The sequence below is a fragment of the Nanorana parkeri genome, unplaced genomic scaffold (assembly GCF_000935625.1).
Source record: "Nanorana parkeri isolate BGI_ZX_2015 unplaced genomic scaffold, ASM93562v1 scaffold88, whole genome shotgun sequence".
NCBI lineage: Eukaryota > Metazoa > Chordata > Amphibia > Anura > Dicroglossidae > Nanorana > Nanorana parkeri.
This window is the reverse complement of record NW_017306356.1, coordinates 138,382-155,187: the sequence shown is the minus strand read 5'-3', so window position 1 is coordinate 155,187 and position 16,806 is coordinate 138,382. Positions and strand designations below refer to the sequence as shown.

The window sequence follows — 16,806 nt, the reverse complement described above, 5'->3', positions numbered from 1 at the left end:
AGTCCCGGTTTACACCTAGGCATTTTTTAGCAGTTTAAAGTGTGCTTAAAAATGCTCCACACAAGAAATCCCATGATTTTCAATGGCCCCTGCGCACACCGGAGGAGCAGAACGCAGAAAAAAGTACATGAGCTTCTTTTGGCAGTTTGCAGTTCGTTTTCCCCCATAGACTTCAATGGAAATGCCAGGAAACATGTCACGTGTTTCCTGGCGTTTCCATTGAAGTCTATGGGGGAAAACGAACTGCAAACTGCCAAAAGAAGCTCATGTACGTTTGTCCATTGACCGCAATGTCTCTCAATCTTCCAGCTAAAATGTGCATCTTCATGTGCATGCGTCTAACACGCGCAAAAAAATGTGCAAAAGAAACACTAGAAGGAAACGTGTGTGAACCAGGACTTAGGGTCACACCTTGATCTACATATGAAATTGTAAATGCAATGAAAGCATGTAGGGTTACATTGTATTAACTGGATGACACTTGCAGACTATGTGCAAGTGTCCTTTAACACGGGCTGCATTTTGACAGCCAATTCTTCTGTGTAATGCAAAACAATTGCCAGCTGTCCTTTTCATAGCTAGTAATAGTGGCGGGGAGAGGAGCTGGACAAAAGAGATGCGTGCCGAAAACTTTGAAGTCTTTTTGGAAAACCTCAGTTGTTTAAAAAAAAAAAACATTCACCCAAATTTACATGTTAGTTGTAAACTCTTCTCACTGATTAGTTGGTTGGATCCCCTAGCTCTCTCCATGTTGGGAGGAGGGCACAGCAAGCGTGGGCGGGTGCAATAGCCAGCCTGCTATTGCAATTTGAAATGGCTATTGCACCAGCCCACTACCTGCTGTATTTACATTCAGCTGCCGTCTGCGGAATCTTGCCGCTGGCAGCTGTCATTCTCTGGCTGAAGCTATGCATGTGCTTACAATTCAATTCATAAAAAAATTATAAGGTGGGGCAAAAAGTTATTTTCGGTTTAGGTTTGACAAATTCTGCTGCAGGAGGTGTGTTGCAGTGCCATTCATTTCAATGGCACCCCAAGCGCGCCTCCCACCCACAGTGTGATCGCCCGCACTTGAATGCATGGTACCGCAATGGCGTGTGTTCCAGTACAGTACGATTGCAAAAAATGTGAAGTAAACTTTGTAACACTGTATTTGTGTATTTTTTAAAAAAAATGAAGGCTGGTATTTATTTTTTATCCGATTTAAAAAAAAAAACAAATCGGCCAACCAATTATGAAAATAATCATCAGTTGCAGCCCTACTGAGATATACATATTGTAAGGCTGCTAAGGTGAGGGATGATGAGAAAACTTACCATTTTTCTTTCTGTCAAAAACGAAAATAGATATTGAAGTAGAAAGAGAATGTGATGCATAGAGTGAGGAAAATAATGATTTGACCCCCTGCAGATTTGGTAAGTTTGCCCACTTACAAAGAAATGAAAGGTCTATAATTTCTATCATATGTGCATTTTAAATGATAGAGACAGAATATCAACCAAAGATCCAGAAAAAACACATGATACAAATGTTATAAATTGGGTTGCAGTTCATTGAGTAAAATAAGTATTTGATCCCCAAGCAAAACATGACTTAGTACTTGGTGGAGAAACCCTTGTTGGCAAGCACAGAGGTAAGACGTTTCTTGTAGTTGTTTATCAGGTTTGCACACATCAGGATGGATTTTGGTCCACTCTTCTTTACAGATCTTCTCTAAATCCTTAAGGTTTCTTGGCTGTCAAGAAACCTTAAGGGTTAAGGCTCCCTCCATACATTTTCTATAGGATTAAGGTCTGGGGACTGGCTAAGCCACTCCATGACCTTAATGTGCTTCTTCTTGAGCCACTGCTTTGTTGCCTTGGTGGTATGTTTTGGGTCCATGTCATGCTGAAAGACCCATCCACAACCCATCTTCAGTGTTCTGGCTGAGGGAAGAAGGTTCTCATCCAAGATTTTACAATACATGGCCCCATTCATTCGCCCCTCAATGCGGCAAAGTCGGCCTGTACCTTTAGCAGAGAAACAGCCCCAAAGCATAATGTTTCCACCTCCGTGCTTGACTGTAGGGAGGTGCTCTTAGGGTCATAGTCAGCATTTTTCTTCCTCCAAACACGGCGAGGCAAGTTAATGCCAAAGAGCTCAATTTTTGGTCTCATTTGACTGAAGCACTTTCTCCCAATCCTTCTCTTAATCATTTAGATGTTCATTGGCAAACTAGAAGGGCCTGTAAATGTGCCATCTTGAGAAGGGGGACCTTGCGATCGCTGCAGGATCTCAATCCATGGCGGTGTATTTTGTTAGCAATGGTTTGATTGGTGACTGTGGTCCCAACTGCCTTGAGATCATTCACAAGCTCCTCCCATGTAGTTCGGGGCTGATCCCTCACTTTTCTCATGATCATCCTTACCCCATGAGGTGAAATCTGGCATGGAGCTCCAGACCGAGGGTGATTTGATGGTTTTGTCTTCCTTCCATTGGCGAATAATCGCTCCAACAGTTGTTTCCTTCTCACCAAGCTTCTTGCTGATAGTCTTGTAGCCCATTCCAGCCTTGTTCAGGTCTACAATCTTGTCCCTAATGTCCTTTGACACCTCTTTGGTCTTGCCCATGGTGGTGAGGTTTGAATGGAAGAAAGAGATTCTGTGGACAGGTGTCTTTTATATACATAACGAATTGTCGTTAGGAGCATCTTCTTAAAGTGACAGGACTAATCTGTGTACCACATAGCCAGTCTGTGGGAGCCAGAACTATTGTTGGTTGGTAGGAGATCAAATACTTATTTTACTCACTGAACTGCAACTCAATTTATAACATTTGTATCATGTGTTTTTTCTGGATCCTTGGTTGATATTCTGTGGGTTAAAATACACCTATGATAAAAATTATAGACCTTTCATTTCTTTGTAAGTGGGCAAACTTACCAAATCTGCAGGGGATGAAATAATTAGTTTCCTCACTGTTTCCATATCATAACTCTTCTTCCTCTCCCTCTGTTTATACACAGCTCTTGTGGTAACTTGTACGTATAATTTTTATTTTTTTCTTCTTCTACATGAACATTTTCTCCTGATTTAAAATGGGGAAGTAAGATTATTTATCTATTAAGCGCAGCTTTTTTTTCCCTCCCTGCGCAGTGCAGTTAATTTTCATTTTTGTCCTCTTGTTTGACACATGGAGAATGAAGTGTGTCCCTACCAGCTCTCTGAAAAACTGCTAGCCTGTTAAGTGGCCTTTTCAGTATTTTTGTTTTTGGAGTGCATTAACATTCAGATAGAATGAATAGAATAGCGGTGCTGTACCATATATCCTGTTTGTGCTTAAAGCAGTTTTTGCTTTAGGAAGGAAATCTGTAAATGTGCTGACACAAACAGCCAAATGAGGATAGGTATGCATGGGGGGGAGACGGCGCATATTCAGAGGAAGCTGTTACAACACTACAGTTCTTTCAAATGTACTAGTATACCAATGACTCATGGTTAGTGAGGGACACTTATTCAGTACTTTCTTAATGTAATATGTGACCAACTCTGCACAGTGAACTGACCTTATTCACTCCCTTGTACAGGACACCGACTATACTAGCCATGGACCCTTTTTTATTTGGAAAGGAGACCTTTTCTATTTATATAAATTTAGATTGTTTTGCTAGATTTAAAATACGAGAGAGAGAGAGAGCTACCCCTGCATTGCATCGGTTAAGGGCTTGTTTTGTGTCGGATCCGGCTGCCTGTCACAGCTATCCCTCCAGCCGGTCTCCTCCGTAGAGAAGTGGAGGAGGAGCAAGGTGGAAGGAACCAGTCTAAGTGCTGGCCATCTCCGGGGATCAGGGGAGTATTGCTTTTTATTTGTAAATGTTTTTAACCTAGACACAATCGAACACTTAACCCTTGCAGTGCAGTGGTAGCTCCACATGCATTTGTTTCACCGGAGTTCTGCATTAAAGCTGAACGCCAGCCTTACTTTCTTTTCCCCACACTTGTCCTCTCCTGTGTTGAAGTGATTACTCTTAATCTCATTTTAACCACCTGCTGTCCGGCCGTTGTAATTAAACGGCCGGGCAGCGGTTTCTTGAGAACAGGTGGGCGTCTTTAGACCCCCCCCTTCGTCGCCGCCGCTGCTGGCGATCCTGGGCTCCGCTGTTCCCGGTGTGAGCCCGGGACCAGCACAGCAGCTCTGCGGCCGGAGATCAAACGGAGCTCAGTACACAAGCTCAGTTTAATCTCCTCTCCTCTTCTGAATGCAGGCAGTGATGTGTATCACTTCCTGCATTCAGTGTCACTCTCCGGGACAGAAACGGGAGAGAAGCTGGTGAAGCAGATCTCTGCTTCATTTGCTTCTCTGGGGGTCCCAAGGTGACATTAGGGGTCTTGAAGACCCCTGATGTCTCCATAAAGAGGACCTGTCACTGCAAATTGGCCATCACATAGGGAGCTTGTTTGCACCCTATGTGGTAGCAATAAAGTTCAGTGAGAAAAAAAAGGTTTAAAAAAATATAAGTTACAAAAAAAAATTAAAAAATTAAAAATCACATATATCAAAGCAATACAAATAATAATAAAGTCCCCCGCCCCCACATGCACACGCAAACATGCGTCAAGCCCGCCTACGTGCAAAAACACAGATTACATCCATTGCGCCGCACATGTTGCATATCGCTGCGAACATCGGAGTGAGAGCAATAATTCTAGGCCCATCAATCACTGATAACACTAAACTGATGAGCGGTAAAAGCTTTTAAAGCGTCGGCTATGGTCAATTTTGAGTGGTAGTTTTTTTTTCGATTTTTAACGGGTGCGCGCAATTTTAAAGCTTGACATGTTTAGTGTCTATTTACCCGACGTGACCCTGACTTTTAGATTTTACCAAAAAATTAGGTAATGTTTTATAACATAACGTAGGGAGAACAGGTTTTTGGTACTTTTTCCATTTATATAGTAAATTAAATACCACCAAGAGAAAGCTCTATCTGTCCCCCCAAAAAAGGTATAAAATTAATTTCAGTACAGCGTTGCATGACGGAATAAATGTCAAAGTACCGCAGCTCTAAATACTGAAAAATGGCTTGGACAGGAAGGGGGTGTAATCACCCCGGTCAGCAAGTGGTTAAAGTGCATTTCCACAATATAACCCTTTGAAGCTGCAGTAGCAGTCTTGAGCGCACCTTCAGTTACTGTCTGAACAACCTCCATCATTCATCAATTACCTCTCTCCCTTATATCTACTGTCAGAGCTATGAGCTTTCTCTGCCATCAATCATTTTGTTCCTGAGCTGTTTGTAAGGAATACATCCCCGGCATCCGAGCTCAGCTAAGGTCTGCAGCACCAAGTGTCCAGCAGGGAGAAGCAGACGCATCTAAAGGGATCACAGGGATGTGTTCTTTCATATAATCACAGTGGTTCACCGACACATACAAAGAAAAGATCCAATATCAATATTTCAACATAGTGACGCTCTGATGAAGGGTCCCTGCGATGTCCCATGACATGACATGACATTTCACAAATAAACATATCAACAAAATATTGATATTGGAACTCTTCTTTGTGTGTGTCGGTGAACCACTGTGATTACTTGAGCACCACTAATACTACAATGTTGAGACGTAAGGAGTGCAGGTGGCCTTCGGAAACTCTTTCGTATAATTCTTGTAAGAAGGAACCAAGGCGGAAAGCTGTGATGTTTACAGGCCGGCCCCTGCCACCAAAGAGCAGCAGACAGACCCAGGGGTGACATCGCTGGATCCCAAAACTGTTTTTTCTTGAAAAACAAAATGATTTGATTAAAAAGGTTTAATGGCACGTTGATCGGTCGGACAAGCAAAGGTATGCGGACACTACACTTGAGCTTTAATCATGTATGGACAGGACCTTTTTTCTAGTGTGTGTGACTTTTTGCTCCCACTTTTTGGCTTAATAGCCAGAAAGGTTGGGGCGCTTTAATAGAAAGTAATAATTGGGATGTCACCAGCTACCCAGGTTCAAATTACACAGGTGTGAATGGGGCTCATGTACAAAATGTACCCCAAGAACCAGGTAACCGTCTAAAAATCATTAACCCACTCCCCACCTTACCATAGCACAGCTGTTACACTGATTTGACACTTAAACAGTGTCAAATCAGTGTAACAGCTGTGCTATGGTAAGGTGGGGAGTGGGTTAATGATTTTTAGACGGTTGTGGGTTTTTTTTGCAAACGACAGCTTGACTGCAGGTCTCGGATATTGTTAACAGAGGAAATTCCTGTGGATAAAGAGTCCTGGGAATGACAATAGAAAGCTAATACAGCAAATACCAGAGACTAGCAGAAGGTCTAACCAGGATGGGTTATGGGTGAAGACTTAATGACAAAGCTATGCATGTCAAATCCAGGAGCCAGCTTCATTGACAATAACTAGAGAAAAACTTTGAACCTTAGGCGCTAGCTGTCATGTTTAAGGAGCATAGGCTACCTGGTTCTTGGGGTACATTTTGTACATGAGCCCCATTCACACCTGTGTAATTTGAATTGCTTTGTCTGTAGTGCGACAATGCATTATGGGAATACCATTAATTGCTATGGTGCCCCTTCACACCAATGCCATAGGCTTCTTCTTGGTGTTAGACTTTAATATGGGGTGCATGAAACTAGGGCTGCAACAACGAATCAATTATAATCGATAATGAGAATCATTGGCAACGATTCTCATCATCGATTAGTTGCAGCCGCTCTGCTCCTCTGTTCTCCCCGCTTGTGCGGACTGCAGCGGTTTGTGTCCCTCTTCAATCCCTATATCAGCAGAGGCAGCGGGGACACAGACTGCTGTTGGCACCAGCGGGGAGGAGAGACAGCTGTGACTGTATTCCCCCTTCCTGTTCCTCCTCTGCCCCCCCCCCCCCTTCTGCTGCCACCCCGTTCCTTCTCTGCATCTAGAGCAGGGGTAGCAAACCTCCGGCCCTCCAGCTATGGTGGAACTACAAATCCCGTGAGGCATTGCAAGATTCTCGCAGACACAGACATGACTCCCGAAGAGATGCATCATGGGATTTGTAGTTTCACCACAGCTGGAGGGCGGGAGGTTTGCTACCCCTGATCTAGAGGCTGGGAGCCATACCCACCCTGCTAATGAATATTTTAAATGCAATAGCCAATAGCAGGCTGGCTATCGCACCCACCCACTGCCTGCTGTCGATCAGCAGAGGAGGACCTGATGGAGAACTTTCTGCCAACAATGTACACAGTGCTTTACATACTGTACATTTACACCATTGACCTGTTCTATGCACACAAATCTGAGTGCACACTGCCATAGCTCCCAGATGGTGATCACTCTTTATTTGGGAATGATTTGCCTTAAAATGCCTGATTGTCTATTCCAGGCGTGCCCATTAGGTCGATCACGAAGCTGTTAGATTGCGAGCCGGCTCCCCTGGAAGGGGTGATCCGCCCCTGCCCGCCTTCAGCGTCCGACACATTTGGAACTTTTAAAGCGCCGTCTTTGGATTTTTTTTGGGTACTGAATCATGTTTCCGTTTTCACAGACTCGCACTATTTTAAACCTGGGCATGTTGGGTATCCATTTACTCGTCGTAACCTCCTTATTAAACAGTGGGTAACTAAAACAAAATGGTATTATACGGTGCACTAAATTTAACTTGAAGTGCGTTTTTCACAAACTTTTTGAGTTTGATCAAGAGTTGCGCTAATATCGTGCAACATAAAAAAATTGCAACCGCCACCCTGTAGTCTACAGGGTCTTGCCTTTCAGATAATATATATTGTTTGGTGGTTTTAAGTAATTTTCAGGCCTAAAATGTGGAATACCTTGTGTGCAAAGAATGGGGGAGAAAAAGGCCTTGGCAGCGAAGGGGTCCTTAAGGGGTTAATGTCCCCCAGACCTAGACAGGCACTTTACCCTTGCAGTGTGGGGGTAGTCTGACTGCAAAGAAAGATAACTGAGGGCAAATGAGACTAACTGAACCATCCAAACATAATGATAAAACAAAATAATTGCGCATAGTATGCAGTTAGTGGAATCCGGTATGTTAGATTTTGCAGTCGGTAATAAAAGTGTGTGTGTGTGTGTGTGTGGTCCGTCTCTACGCTTCTGTTTTAGTTGTTGCATTGCTGCATCACTCGGAAGTCAGTCCAAGAACATGTTGCTCTTCCTTCTTAATGCATTCTTTAAAGCAGTGGGGTTTTCTGATACTGCGGTAACACTGAGATCGCTGTCTGGGCTGATGGGTCAGGGGAGATCGTGCATACTTGTAAATGTAATCTAGCATTCTTCTATTAAGTCAACATTCATATTGCCTAGTAGTTCTATTCTCTAATATTTTGTGATGGGAGACACATTACTGCAGAATAGACAATAGTTATGTGTAAACTATACTTGCCTGTACATCCGTCCTCCAACACGCAGCTTATAAGGTCTCCATACTAGATTGCTAGGTGTTGAGGACCCACACAAATGGACACAATTGTCTTTATACGTATAGTACCCTAAATTTCTTAATCTTGGTGTGCAGCTAATGTGCAGACTAGCTGGTCTTCTAATTTAGACAGAATAATGCGTTTGTACCTGCACTGAGAGAAATGTATAAGCTGCAGTTGCTGGCTGCTCCTGCTGAAAACCCATGGATGTATTTCTGTCATGCTGATCCTCCTGGTTTCAGCATTTTTTTGAATCACTGGCTTGAGACCATTATGCAGAAAGGAAGGGCTGAATTCATGTGCTGCATACTTGCACAGGGCCAATGACTTGATGCTGAGACCAGTATGCAGATGGGGAGGACTGAATTCATGTGCTGCATACTTGCACAGGGTCAGTGACTTGATGCTGAGACCAGTATGCAGATGGGGAGGACTGAATTCATGTGCTGCATACTTTCACAGGGTCGGTGACTTGATGCTGAGACCAGTATGCAGATGGGGAGGACTTAATTCATGTAGCTTGCATCTCTCACACTGATTGGCTCTTGTGATTTTGTTTGTCATCTGCTCTGTCAAATGACTGCTCAGTCACAGGCAAGGGAATCTTACTAATGGGGAGACGGATAACAGTAAAAACCTGACCCCCTCCCCCCCATTAGATATACAGTAATTATTCTGGCCCATTCACCATGAATGGCAACCCAACACATTGCACCAAATGAAATGAAATGTGATTCTGCTTTTTGTTGGTCAACATCTGTAATTATATGTAATTCTAATAATATACATTTGTTTTGTTTTGCAGATGGGGTTATGAACGGTGATTTCTATCAGGTAAAATCAATTTCTACTTTCTTATCGTTGATGACCTAGTATAGGTATTCACTGGTCAGGTTTGTCTATATTGCAATCAGTGCGATAATGTACTGATCACTAGGGATGGGCTCGGGCTTGTTCGCAAGCGCCTCGCCCGCCAGGAAGCCGTCGGTGTGCAGGGCCAATCCCAGGCACTGAGACATTTTCCCGGTCCGCAGCTGCAGAGATCGGAAAACGTCTCGGTGCCTGTGATTGGCCCTGCGCGCTAACAGCTTCCTGGCGGGCTCGGCACAAGGTGCTTGCGAACACGCTCGAGCCCATCACTACTGATCACGTGTTTACATCTTTGTGCGCATGTTGTGATCTTGATGTGAACAAAGATCCTTGGTGTGGGGATGCAAGGGGACGCATTCTTCTGATCTGTTTAGTGAAATGAGCTTGTAGTAAGATAAGTAGATTACATCGTAGTCCCACTGGAGATAGCTGTTTAGTTTAAAATAGAACTAGTTTATAATCTGCTTAAGATAAGCTCTCTTTAATAGGTGAAGCTAGAAATAAGCGGCCGCATCAAACTAGCGGAGTACTAAGACTTCTTGTTTGCCTGTGGTAGCTACAGTGTATGTGAAAGAGAACGTACATCTATTACATCTTGGATTGCTAATGGATGTCTCCTTGGCTGTGCTTGGCTAAAGAGGTGCACAGCCCATATTTAGATAATTTTGTAGTATTTGCTCTTGAATGAAACCAGCTCATTTTCAGCCATTTAATTATGTCTATATTAACCCCCACACACAAAGAATAATATCCCCCCACCCTTATTAACCCCCCACACAAAGTTATAATACACTCAACCCCTTCCCTGAGCCTCCTGACCTGTTCACATCTTTGCAGGGAGGAGGCCGTGAGCAGGATCGATCCCTGGTTTATCTGTGAGTGATTACAGAGGTCTGCAGCAGCCCTCACTATCACACCCAGATAGCCAGGCATCGATGCTGCTCACAGACATTCTTTCCTTCGCTGGAGCTCAGAACTGTCAGAGCTCCGGCCGAAGGAAACCGGAAACCGGAACTGACAGGAGCTGCTCTGCTCTCAAATTTCCACTCGCCCTCACCTTATTTTTACTCGCAAAATGCGAGCAGGCGAGTGGAAATTTTAAGCCCTGGTCTAATGCATTGCTTGGTTACTTGAAGAAACCTTTATAGTTATTATTCCTCGGGGCCCATTCACCAAACATGCATTGGGCTGTGTTGTTCAGCGCAGGCCAAGTGAAATAACAAATGGAAATCCATTGTTTTGAATCTGCCCAGTTTATACTATATTGGTGTGTGCTGGTTGAGAAAGCAACATTCTGCGTTTAATGCATTGCATTACAATGCATCCTATCGCAAAGCATGTTAAGTAAACCAAATAGAAAAATATTATAGTAATGCAGGATGTCAGTGCATGTCAACACATGTGCCATAAGCATGGACTGATGTGTGCTAAATGCAACACAAGCGGTGTGAATTTAGCCTTGGGCCTAATCTACATATTTGCATTTAAAGACCCATTATTTTTTTACTAACTAGTTCTTAGGGTTTTGTTTGTTTTTTTAATAATCTGTGCTGTTGATTTCACTGAAGCATGATCGTCTGCTTCAATGCTCCCAAGCTGCTGTGTTTGTGATTTTAGGAAGGATCACTGATATCTTCCACCATGTATCTAAAACAGGGAGCGCACTTTGACAATAGATAACAGGCTTCTAAGGCGACTTGTTAGTATAGCTGGTATGTCTTTACCTTACCTAGTAGAGGAAACTCATCTCACCTGAGGGGCAGCTCCCTTTGGTTACAAGACAATGGCATCTTTGGTGTGCACCTGAAGGAGCAAACCTGTGCATATAAAGGAACACCGTTCTTAAATCCCACCTATAGTTGAGGCAGATGCATGATAGAATATGTACTTTGATCACAGCTGGAGTGTAGAGGTTGCCTACCCACGTACTAGGCGTTCTCTAAATCGCCAATGCACTAAGCAAGTGACCCCTTGTGTTTTCACAGCATAGGGAAGTAGCTCGGTACAGGACATGAAAGATTGCTGTAAAGCACCGTGGTAGCTGCTGCTGCTCAGATTGACAGTTCTGGCTACAGGGAACAAGAGTGACCTGCTCTCCCGTTTCCTCGTTAATTCACAAAAGCCTATTCTTTTTACCCAATACAAGGCGTTCTGTGAATGGAGAAGGGGAGAGAAGGGGTGGGTAAACCACAAGATCATCTCATCTATTCACAGAATGTCCGGCATTCAATGAATGAATAAAGAATACCAGACTTTTTATAAATAAAGGACAGAGAAAGGGGCAGAGCAAACGCCTGTCTTGTTCACTGTACACTAGATGGCACTATCAGTCTGAAGGGCGGCAGCTGACAGTAGTATCGTGTATAAAACTAACACTTGTAGCACCCCGAGCAGCTGGCAAAGCACTACACTTAACTTCTTTTGACCAATCACAATTTAAAAAAAAAAAGTACTTTTGAGAAATACAAATGGCAGGTAAAACAGTAAGCAGGCGAGTATTTCAACTGTGAATTTTCCTGTTTATCTGGATTTTTTCTGTAATGTCTAAAGCATCATGAAAATCATCATGGTTAATTGCAGAAAATTCAAAAATGGCTTGGCCAGCTGATTTGAAAAATGTTCCGGAGGGCTTGGCAGCGAAAGGGTTAAGAAATTGTGGCATGAAATAATCGGTGATGGCTTAGTTGTCATCTCGAATGCTGAAACCGATCTGTGAGTTGAAACAGCATATTGTTAATGCTGTAATTCTTTTTTTCTTTTCTCTGGAGCAGGAAAGTAATGGGCCAACAGATAGTTATGCAGCCATTTCCCAAGCTGACCGTTTGCAAGCAGAACCAGAAAGCATCAGGAAATGGAGAGAAGAGCAAAGGAGCCGTTTAGAATTACTTGGTGAGCACTTTGTGTGTAGCCTGCTAACCTGAAATATTCTTTTTTTTCCCATGTATTATTATACTTTGGGAGGAAGCACTGCACTATGTACAATTACAGCAACTTTATATCTGTTTACCTTTCAGTTAATTGAAGGAGCTCATTACCTACTAGTGCAATTTGGCTTGTAAACATTTATTTGTGTATGTTGTAGCCATCACTATACCTTGTTCAATGATGTGTTTGTAACAGGCCAATCCGTATTGTGATATCTTCTCTGGAGTTTTCCAATAAATGTCAGGAAAGGGGAACTATGATGGTTGGGGAAGGCCACTTAGACAGTACCGAGGCCTTCGGAGCTGTATATTAACAGCGGTATCTGTTAACCCATTGAACCAAGTAAAACCTTTACTGAAGTGGTTCTTTGGGCCAACACAAAATTCCTTCTGCTCAACAAGAAGCAGGATCCTTCAGGCATAACCTTTTGAGAATAACATCTGTCTTCTTGCTGTTCAGTTTACATTTGCTGCCATATCAGTACTCATGGGCCATAATCATTGAGTGGTCAGCTTTATCAAATAACCAAAATGTGTATGTGTAACTAATTAAAAAAAATTATATATATTAGGGCTGCGGAAATTAACGATTTAATCCTTCGATCAATTGTTAATTTTTTTGATCAAAATTATTTTGATCGATCAAAGTCATACTCACCTCTTCGCCGGATTCCGGGTCTTCTGTCGATGTCCGCGACGTCACCGGACTCCTCCCCCCTTCCACAAGTGGCTCTGTCGGCTAGGGAAGGGGAGTGGAGTCCGGTGACGTCACTGGACTCCTCCCCCTTTCCTTCGTTACCCAAAGGAGTACACAGCGAATACACAGCCTAACTCTCCCGGCCGCCACGGGAGAGTGGTTTAATCTGCTCTCTCTTTTTACCGGAAAGGTTTAATCTGCTCAATCGAGCAGATTAAACCTTTCCCTGCGATCGTTTTTTTTTTTTTTTTCTTTTCTGACATCGGGAGCCGCAGCCTGACCGTTCTCATGCATCTATCTGGGTTGGCTCTGATTATGCACTGTGTCTCACATTTGAGGATACTTGAGAGCAGGATACAGTATTTTTTCTGAATTACTGGTCAGGTTTCACTTAATTGACTTCTGGCAAAGTGTAGTATCACCCTTTTTTTTTTTTTTCTCACAAGAGCATCCATGGCTGGGAATGAAATGTTTGATTCTTTGTAGAAAACTAGTAGTAGTAAACAAAACAAAAAAACAGCCCCCGTATAACCCTACCTCGGTCTGTCATGACATAGCTTTTTGCTAGTGTTCGAGGCGACCGGATGCCTTTTCCTCAGCTCTGTGTGAAAAAAAATGTTTGCAATAATTTTGTAATACTCCTTTATTGACTTTAAAAGAGAACTATGGGATAAGTGTTTTTCCCTATAGTTCTCTTTAGGGTCACAGGCGGACATATATTAACCTCCTCCCGTGATCCAAAGCTCAGTATATAGTACTGAGAGCGCCGCAGCCGGGACAGATCCTGACAATACTGTTGAGATCCACCCAGCTCCTTGAGTGACAGCAGGCTCTGCCTATCTAGAGGCAGAGCCAGCTGTGCCCACTCCCTCCCCTGTTGGTTCCTCCACTTAGCGCTGGAGGATCGGAGAGGGGAGGGGGAATCCCTGCTGAGAGCAGTGACTATCAGGAATTGAGCGGATCGGCTGCATGTTTTTGCTCACTTCCTGATCTATAGAGCCGACCTGTGACAGCTTCTTTGTCACATGTCGGCTCTAACTATGAGGATGAGTGGAAATCACTCACCTCATAGATCTCCTTTTAAGCAAGATTCTTGAAACACCTTTTAATAAGTGTTTTCCTTTGGTAACTGATTTCTATTAAGCTGCTTGAGCTAGTCCCATATTGGCTCTTATATTTTTGCCTTGACCGTTTTTTACCCACGTATCCTTTTTTTCTTTCTATTGAAGTATTCCTTTTTTAGATAAATCTTGTCTGGAACATCAGAGACTTGGGGCTCAAAATGTCTTTTTTCTTTGGGGGACGGGGTGGAAGTTGGTGACCTCATTTGGCATTAGGTTAATTCTGACATGGTACAACCATAGTGGCAGAGTAAAGCTGTGGGGTGGTGTTTCACTCAGTACTTTTAAAACCTGAGAAAGTTGCGACTCGGTGTCCACCCAAAACCAACATGTTTTATGTGTTTTTTTCCCCTTTTTGATTTGTCCGCAATGTAAACAATAAATCCTATTTTCTCTGGTCCAGATGCCAACTCTCGAAACCAAGAAGCAGAGTGGAAAGAGAAAGCCATTAAGGAACTAGAAGAGTGGTACACAAGACAAGATGAGTTATTACAGAAGACGAAAGGAAATAATCGGTAACTTATTTCCATAGCCCAATATTTTATCACTTTTCCTATCTATGGTACCACCCACCTTTATTGGTTTTGTAAAATCCGGTCCAATCTACAAATAGAATTACAGAATTATCAATTTTGGGGTCTAAAAACATCAAAAACAAAAGGTTTCATTATGCTAAACTCGGTGTGACCACAATGAAAACAAATGAAAATTTCACAACTTAATCATTTTATGTTCAAGTCAATTTTTAAAGAAGTTATTATCAACTCTTTAACAAAACTGACTGTAAGTAATAGAGGAAGCGTACATTCAGAATTAGATTTTTGAGTAGATACAATTCAATAGGAATGTCGAAACAATCCAATTTATCTATATTGGTCACCCATAGACATGCTGAGCACTTGGTCAAAGCCTTGGGACTAGCCCTAAGGACCTGACTTAAAATAAAATTTTCAAATGACAACTGTTTTATTGTATTCACTGGATGCATTTAGTGGACTCTATTCTTATTTACAATCATGAATATTAGTAGTAGGCCATTACTAATTTTACTAACCTTACCTAAAAAAAAATATTTATTTTCTAAATGCATATTGAGGTTTATGTTCATATGTTATTTCTCCTGAATGTTAACTGTACATGAAAGTGGAACTCCAGACAAACTTATAAACAAGTTATGTATTTGTTAAACATTGAATATATTTTATAATTTTACTAATGTAACAGTCTGAAGTATATTCCCCCCCCCACCATCACCCACCCACAATTCCTTGCACGGCAGGTTGCTATAACTTTAACATGTTTTCAGGCACTGGCCGCTGTGAAGAGTAAGGTGTCTAGGTAGCTTATAGGAGGTAGAGCATATATGGAGGAACTCAGCCATGTGTTGATTCTCATGCATAGTCCAGATAACTGGCAGCTGGTCATGCAAACTGCAAACTTGCTCTAGTGGATAGTGGTGCAGCCACCCTGACTGTTCAGCGAGAGGGTTGTATGAATCAGATTTGTAGCTGAACAAGATAACAAATATTGTAGGCGGTTTAAAGTCCATATTTATGTATTTTGGATTTGGCCGGAGTTCTACTTTCATAATCTACACCTATCCCTGCCTTTAATCTTAATTGTGGTGTAATCCTTGTTTCACTCCGGTTTTCACTAATCTCTCTTTCTCGCCAAGTTTATTTAAGGCTGTCTCTTGCATTCTCTTGTTTTCATCGCTCTCTCCTTTTCTTTTCTTGCCTGCTTGCCTTCTTTTTGGACTTCTTGCTGTCTGTAGGGTGGCAGATGAAGCTTTCTTCAAACAACCCTTCGCTGACGTGATTGGTTATGTGTATGTTGCCTAATTACTAATTCTACTGACAGTTTGTGTTCACAGTGTTCTTTTATTTTTGTTGTAAAGCTTTGAAGTCTTGTTTTGTCACTGGGATGCCGTTCGTTAATCGGGCTAATAGAAAAGTTTTTTTTTGTACATATATTTTATAGAAACGTATTGGGTACCCTTATTGTAGTAGCCAGCTGCATGCACTGGGTAACTAAAAATAAGAGATCTAATGGTCTTGTGGTTAACTGGATTCACAATTTGCTTACTTCGCAATCTAGCAGAGTAGGTTTTCTTTAAAGTAAATGTGGTCACACTGCAAAATGTGTCTAATTCCAACTCATTTGTGCATGTATGACAAGCCTAGCTCTGGCCTATCGCCAACATCTCCATCATGGCACCTCTTGTTCACTCTGCATTGAAAATGCCAGTTGGCAGGCCAGCGAGAAAAAAGTAAACAAATGCAGCCACCATGTCTAGGGACTGGTAAGCTGAACAATATTACTCTTTTGTTCTTGGGTTCAGATACACTTTTTCAAGTTCATTTGTGCTGCCTCTTTATGACCTTGTTTAGTTACATTGCTCAGTGTGACAGGTTTACTTTAACAATATGTTCACTAGTTCCTTGAACGTTGTATGCACAGGGAAACTGGTCAAAACCTATGCAATGAAATATCTCCCTCTCCCTCAAATGCTAGTTACTTTATTTTACAAAGACCAAAGACCTAGACCAAATGAGCACTTAAGCTCATGCTCAATGCTGTGCAGGGGGGGCATAAATGTTAACCCTTGTAGTGGGGCTGCCCCCCTGCACAGCATTGAGCATGAGCTTAAGTGCTCATTTGGTCTAGGGCAGTGGTGGCGAACCTTGGCACTCCAGCAGTTTTTGAACTACAAGTCCCATGAGGCATTGCAAGGCTCTGACAGCCACAGACATAACTCCCAGAGGCAGATGCATGTTGGGATTT

General features: G+C 42.5%; 1 protein-coding gene across 7 annotated transcripts in view; it reads left to right on the top strand.

Moving 5' to 3' along the window:
* Positions 1 to 16,806, top strand: part of CLTA (clathrin light chain A) — a 32,544-nt gene that overhangs the window by 3,799 nt on the left and 11,939 nt on the right. For 2 of the 7 annotated variants that reach the window (XM_018552436.1, XM_018552435.1), the window contains exons 2-5: positions 9,216 to 9,244; positions 12,052 to 12,169; positions 14,426 to 14,537; positions 15,797 to 15,850. In XM_018552436.1, coding sequence (XP_018407938.1) covers positions 9,216 to 9,244; positions 12,052 to 12,169; positions 14,426 to 14,537; positions 15,797 to 15,850 — 313 coding nt within the window. Of the gene's footprint in view, positions 1 to 2,301; positions 2,316 to 3,139; positions 3,155 to 5,096; positions 5,103 to 9,215; positions 9,245 to 12,051; positions 12,170 to 14,425; positions 14,538 to 15,796; positions 15,851 to 16,806 lie in introns of all 7 variants that reach the window. The other 5 variants (XM_018552437.1, XM_018552441.1, XM_018552440.1 and 2 more) reach the window with 5 other exon arrangements.